The 6376-nt window shown below is 60.3% G+C and overlaps 1 protein-coding gene across 1 annotated transcript; it reads right to left on the bottom strand.

Annotated features, from left to right (window-relative positions):
* Nucleotides 1-320: 320 nt before the first annotated feature.
* Nucleotides 321-6026, bottom strand: BRINP2 (BMP/retinoic acid inducible neural specific 2). Its single transcript, XM_075711316.1, has 7 exons — nucleotides 5719-6026; nucleotides 3622-3812; nucleotides 3262-3452; nucleotides 2781-2886; nucleotides 2186-2422; nucleotides 1752-1974; nucleotides 321-1437 (listed from the first exon to the last, which is right to left on the bottom strand). The coding sequence occupies exons 1-7, from the start codon at nucleotides 6024-6026 to the stop codon at nucleotides 321-323; spliced, it is 2373 nt and encodes a 790-aa protein (XP_075567431.1).
* Between the last annotated feature and the right edge of the window lie 350 nt (nucleotides 6027-6376).

Raw genomic sequence — 6376 nt, 5'->3', positions numbered from 1 at the left:
CCCTCTGGCCATCAGCACGTTCCGCCAGACACCGATGCTCAAGCAAAAGCGGTGCTGCAGGGCAGCGTGCTGGCATCTTCCCCGCGCTCAGAGCCAGTCTGCGCTGCGCAAGCCATTCCTCCTCCATAGTCCCACTGGCATCCTCCATCTGCTCAAACCCTGCATCTCTTTGGCCAGTCGCTGGGTGTACCATGGAAGCACGCGGTTGGCACTAAGGTAAGGCCTTGATTTAATTTTTTAGGGTGGTTATTCCCTGCCCCTACCCCCAGGGAGTCCTTTCTCCTGGCCCCCTTGCTCCAAGATCTGAGCAGCCCCAGCTGTTAGCTGCACAGTTTGCCTGTCTCCTGCTCTATTGCATTGGGCAGCTTGGCGTTGAAGGCCCTCAAGGAGGACTGGATCCTTGCCACCTCATTGTTGGCCAACTTGAGCCTGTGGCGGAGCAAGCAAGTGAACAGGTCAAGGCGGGTTTTGCCAGGGGGTGACAGCCTGTTCACCCGGTCCCTGATCTCCAGCAGCTGGAGCATGGCTGAGTCCTGGGAGCCCTGGGTATAGGGGTAGTCCAGCTGAAGGATCAGGTCACGAATAGCATCTGGTTCAAAGGGCAGGCTGTAGCCAAAGACTTGCAAGCTGTTGATTTTCATGTAGCCCAGGTTCTTAGAGGGATCTGCCATCTCCAAGGGTTCGTAGTAGATCGTCTCGTTGGAGCTGTCATCCAGAGACTTGATGCGGCTCCGCAAGTAGACATGGACTGTTTCAAAGAAGGTCTTCCACTTGTTGCCCAAGGTGAGCGTCCAGTTTTGGCACTGGGCAGAGGCATCTACGTTAGTCCTTTCCCAGTCTGGGAAGCTGCCCTCGTTGACGGGCATGAACCAGCTCTCTGAGTGGCTTCCCCCGAAGGGGTTGACGTAGATGGCCATGACGGGCTCCAGCGTACTGTTCTTGGTGAGGCAGATCTGCAGAGAGAGGGCCAACATCACATGAACCAGCCCGGGCTTGTACTTGTTGCTCTTCAGGGTCAAGAGCATGCGTTTCCTCCAGGAGGGGTCAAACCAGCTCCCAAGGCGCATGTCGTTGCTGATGAAGATGGAGTGCACCTCGATGCGGCTGTCCCGTTTCTGCAGGAGGTACTTGAGCTCCAAGTCCTGCAGGTCTGTCTCTAGCCCCAGGTAGTGCTCCAGTGAGTCGGCCACCTCGGGGCGGCAGAAGCCCTGGGTGAGCACGTAGCCACGATTGCAGGTTCCACAGCGGGTGCTGTTGTCCTCGGCACAGCTGGTGCAGGCTGGCCCCTCGCCCAAGGCACACGGTATGGACCCCTGGCAGGAGGGCTGGTCAGAGGGACATGTGCAGCTGTGACTTTCTTCCAGGAAGGTCCCAGGCATGGTGGTCTCGCTGCAGTACAGGAGTGACTGCGCGCGGCTCCACCAGTAAGGGAGGGACCTGGTGGAGAAGAGACGCAGGAGGAGAGTTGCTTACATGTCATCTTTACAGGTGTGACCAGCTTTCTCTAGGGATGGAAGAGCTGCCGAAGCTGCCCAGGAATGCTGCTTGCATTCATTTTTCTGCACTGCTGGTGCCCCCCATGAACTAAGCCCCATTTTCCACCTCCAGGCTTGGACCCAACCTCTCAAGGCAACATCCCAGGGTGGCATGCCTGCCCCCGCTACCACAGGGAGGTGAGCTGTGGGTCTGAGCCCCCCTTGGGGCTCTGAGCAGTGTCCCCAGTGTGGGACGGGGATGCTGTGGCACCCTACCTCTCCTTCGGCAGTTTGAAGTGAGGTTGCCGGTGGCAGCGTTTGCTGAGATTGAAGAGCCGCCGGATGAGTCGGTGGGTTTTCCTGGAGAGCAGTTTCAGGCTGGTGCCCAGCTGCTGGTAGCGATGCTGGACATCCAGGTCCATGGCCCAGAAGTGGGAGATGGCCGTCCTGTTCAGGAAACGGTCCCCAGGGAGCCTCTTCACCAGGGCCTGAAACTCCTCTGTGCGGGGAGACAGATGGCATCAGCAGACCCAGGAGGGTGAGTGGCGAAGGTAGGGCTGGACCCAACCTCCCTCCAACTGGGCTCTCAGGTCTTCATGGTAAGATGACCACCCTGGATCCTGGCCTCGAGCCCCACCGCCCAGCCTGGGCTGCTCCCAGAGGAGGGGCTGCAGGGAGAGGGATGCTTGGTGGGGTCTCTCCAGCCTCACCTGACTCCTCGAACTGGCTGTGGTGACTCTCCCAGGCTCGCCAGAGCTGGGCCAGGCTGCTCTCCAGTGCCTGGATGTCAGCCTCAGGGCAGTTGCAGCGGGGGAAGGCGGGCTGGCACTGGCAGCGGCAGTCGCTCCGGCGGCACACCAGCTCCCCAGCTGAGCTGCAGGCGATGTAGCTGAGGGCAGCCGCCACGAACCGCTCCCGCAGATAGGAGGGGAGCACTGTCTGCAGCCCTGTGAGCGGGAGGCAGCCACAAGAGCATCAGGGCACGCGCAGAGCCCCTTGAAAACATCACCCGGGTGAGAACGGAGCAAGTCTTCCCCCTCCCCAGGCTCCCACCCTTGCATGATTTTCATATCAATTTGCTGTGGAGCCGCTTGTCTGGGCGCTGCATCGATCTTGGCTCCTCTTGGCAGACGAGCAACAACCTCATCCTGCCCAGCTTTGATTATTTTCATCCCCCTTCCTCCCTAGCCCTTAAATTAAAAGCAGCATCTTGAGCCAGCATCCTCCCCTGCGGCCCCCTGTGCACCCACGAGCATCCCACAGTGGCACTTGTCCGTCCCCACATCCCCACCAGCCTGGTCCTACCTTGGAGCTGCACTTTGTTCTCGGGGCTCTGCACCAGGACAGAGCTCACTGAGTCCAGGTTGTCGTAGTTGCTGCAGCCAAGTGGCCCCGTCCGTGTTTCAGTCACCTAAGGGGGGGATCCACAGGTGGTCAGGGACACAGGAGGGGAACCAGGGTGCGTGCCACCCCACCAAAAGTGCTGCAAATAACCCCTGGCCAGGCTTGTGGTGCCCCACTCCCCTTAGCAAGGCAATGCTTGGAGAGGAGAACTAATTGCCTGCTAATTGGCTTGTTGAAAGGCAGCAACCCTGCCTGCAGCCCACTGAAAAATGTGCCTTCATTAGCATGCCTAATTTCCCATAAATAAGGTAGATGTGCTAACTTTGCCTGTTTGCCCCCTCCATCTCCCCTTCCCAGGGTGTGATGCTGCTTGAGGGTCTCAGCCAGCTTTGAGGGGCTGCTGTCTCCCCGTGCTGCCCTCTTCCCTCACACCTTCACCTACCTTGATGGCAGCTGTGGCGATCTGGATGTGGTGGAGCCGGCGCAGTGTGCTCTCCCGGTCGATGAAGTAGGAGGCTGCCAGCTGGTGCAGGGTCTCCAGCGAGACCCCTGAGCTGTTCCCAGCCCCCCCAGCGGGCTCTGCCCTCCGGTTCAGCTTGCGCTTGTCCACAAAAATGGTCAGGGATTCCTCTCCTGGTGGGACATACAATCCTTTTGGGGGACTGCTGGGCTCCCCCCATTCCCCTCCTTGGTCGTATTTCTCCTGCAGTCCTTATTCCCCCCCCTCCCTCCTCTGCACGCTGCCTTGTGCAAGTGAAGCAAGCAGGGAGCAAGCGGGGAGCGAGCACCCACCAGCACTCACCTCCCAGCGTGGCAGCGAGCAAGAAGTGGGTCCCATACTTTTTGATGAGGCTGTCAGTGATCTGCTGGGGGCTGGGCCGGCGTCCCAGCAGACGGATGTTGCGGATGAATTCGGGGGCCAGGGGAAGTGGCAGGCTGAAGAAATCTTTCCTCTCCAAGGCCAAATTATTCACCTTCCAGCGAGCAAACTCTCTGTGGGAGGAGAGCAGTGGTGGGGAGAGGGTATGAAGCCGGTATGGCCGTGCCACGTGCATGCTGTCCTCTCCGCTGTCCCCAGTGTCCCACTTGGGGCAGGGGATCAGTAGGTGGAAAAACTCCTGTTGGGACCATCCCGACCTCCCCATTGCTGCAGCAGAGGTGAAGGACCTGCTCTGTGCGCTTGCCAGCTATAGACCCAGCTGGAACGAAAGCGTCGTCCTTCCCTAAGCCATTGATGGCGATAACAAGCTACAAGCAGCAGAGATGCCTGACATTGATTAATCAGGCACCTCCGGCAGGCATTAATCACAGCCCAGGGCAGGGCCAGAGCCTTTTCCAGCCCACTGGGCTGAATTGGCTTCATCCATCCTCCATCCCCATCCCTATGGATCCAGGTGAAAATCCGACATCTGGGGGTTTCATGGTTTTAAGTGTCGGCAGCATTGTGTAGGAAGCTGGAGGCGTTGGGATGAGGTGGGGTTGGTGGTGGGTTCCCTTGTAGCCCTCGAGGCTGTGAACGTGCCCCCTGGCATAGCCCAGCCCTGGGGGTGAGCCGCCAGCCTATTGATGCCTCAAACTAACAACTAGCGGCCGATTTCAGCCTAATCTTCAGCATTTAGCTCTAATTAAAACCAGGCGTTGGCTTTCAGACAGTTTAATTAGGGCTGGTTGGAAAAGGAGGGAGAGGAGGAGGAGGGGTGGATGGGTGCAAAGCAGACGAGGTGCTTGGTGGGTGCTGGCTTGCCTCCCATCATGATTTTTGGGCCCAGAAAGTGGGATGTTGAGGCCAGGAGTGGAGCTGGGAGTGGTGTGTGAGTGTGTGTGGGGGGGTGGGATGCTGCCTCTCCCCATGCACACACGGTCCCTGCGTGCTGGGGCATGTGGGGCTGGGGGGCCAGGAGCCCGGCACCAGTTCCCCCCCATCCCATCACACAGGTGAAGCAAGCCCAGAAGGCTGCTAGCGTGTTCTCCACCTCAGAGGAGGTGCAAGCCAGCTGCTGTCCCTCCGGCTGCTCCTCCTGTCCCACCACCGTCACTGGCAGCATCCCCAGAGGACGCGGGTCCCTCGGCATGGCAGCGTCAGCACATAGGAAAGGGGTGAGGGGGGGAGAGGAGCTCTCTGGGGGTGCCGGGCTGCATAACAAGACTGCCATCCCAGCAACCACGTCAGCTCCCTGAGAGGCAGCAGCCGGGCTTTGCTCTGCTGCTGGGAACCCCTAGGGCTTGGCACCAGCAAGGAGAGGAAGGGAAAAGGGCTTGTTAGCAGGAGGAGACAGCCCCAGTTAGTGCCGGGAGGCGGTGGAGTGCATTTCCCATGCTGGCTGTCATGGGGTGGCCCTTTGCTGGGGTCAGTGGATCCCACTGCTGCCAAATCTGGTTCTCTTCTGGCAAGAAACCCCCTCCAGCATTGGCCCCCATGCATGTAGCATCCCACTGCCACAGTCTATGGGGTGATGGCACTGGGTACATGTCAGGGGGTCAGTCAGAGTGGCTTTTCACAAGCCCCTGCAGCATCCCAGCCCCAGATGGCTGGCAATCCAGGCAGGCTCGGTAATTCGGCACAGAGATGTCTTTGTGCATGGCAAAAGGACAAAGGAGCATCCCTCTGTGCCTCCCACCATAAGGGCTGATCCCATCTCAACCTCCACACCAAATCACTCCCGGCTCAGGGCAAATCCTCCCTGGAGCCCATTGCAGCCATGCCATGAGCAACGCAGGGGGCTGCCGTTACATTCCCGGGGAAAGCAGCATCTCACATACACCCACCCGCTGTCTCTCCTGATGGGCAGCCTCCTCCCGCACACAGGGGTCTGCTCCACTGTGCCCCCCGCAGCCCCCCATGCTGCAGCCCCCTCCCAGGGTGCCCGCTGAAGGGCTGGCCCCCGGCGCTGCCTCTCACCTGTAGATCCTGTACCTGGTGGTGAAACCCTGCCGGTAGCGCTCCATGAAGTCCACGTACTCCTGGGCTCGGTAGAAGGGTCCCCGGTCAGTGAGGAGCCAGTCAAGGGGTGCCCGGCCAGAGGAAGAGGAGGAGGAGGAGGAGGAGGAGGAGGAAGGGGTTGCGGCGGCGGCATGCTGCTGGGGCACCGTGCCACCCGCCTCACCGGCCACACCCCAGCGGCAGCACGCACTCAGGGCCAGGAGGGCCAGCGGCCACGGGAGCATCAGCGGGGGCCCATCAGCGCGCGGGAGGTCCTGCCGCCCCATCCTGCTGCCGCCCGGCCGGCTTCTTCATTCTCTCACCCCGTGTCGCTCCTCCGGGACAGCCCTGCCCTGCAACGGCACCGTGCAAAGCGGGGAGCCTGTGAGGCCGGTGGCACAGGGTGAGGTGCCAGGTGAGGCCAATTCAGCATGGATATAAACCAGGTGCAACCACAAGCTAGGGGAAAGTGGGGTTTGCTTTGGAGAGGCTGCTGATGAAGGGAAAGCTGTGCTCTGGGGAGAGCCACGTCAGGCACGGACTGGTCGTGCCGCGGGAGGTAAGAGTTTATGGTGTTAGTGAAGGTGGGAGACTGGGAGCTGCGAGGTCCAGCAGAGCCGAGGCGAGGCGTCCTGCT

This window comes from Pelecanus crispus, chromosome 5 (assembly GCF_030463565.1).
Source record: "Pelecanus crispus isolate bPelCri1 chromosome 5, bPelCri1.pri, whole genome shotgun sequence".
Lineage (NCBI taxonomy): Eukaryota > Metazoa > Chordata > Aves > Pelecaniformes > Pelecanidae > Pelecanus > Pelecanus crispus.
The sequence above is the reverse complement of the archived record's forward strand: the minus strand, read 5'-3'. Positions and strand labels throughout refer to the sequence as shown.

What these genes read in the sequence shown, in the direction of transcription:
- BRINP2 (XM_075711316.1), bottom strand. Translation starts at nt 6,026, where the DNA reads ATGGGGCGGCAGGACCTCCCGCGCGCTGATGGGCCCCCGCTGATGCTC. An exon ending in ACCAGGTACAGGATCTACAG is followed by an intron (nt 3,813 to 5,718) that starts GTGAGAGGCAGC and finishes CTCCTCCCACAG; the next exon opens with AGAGTTTGCTCGCTGGAAGG. An exon ending in CAGCCAGTTCGAGGAGTCAG is followed by an intron (nt 1,975 to 2,185) that starts GTGAGGCTGGAG and finishes CTCCCCGCACAG; the next exon opens with AGGAGTTTCAGGCCCTGGTG.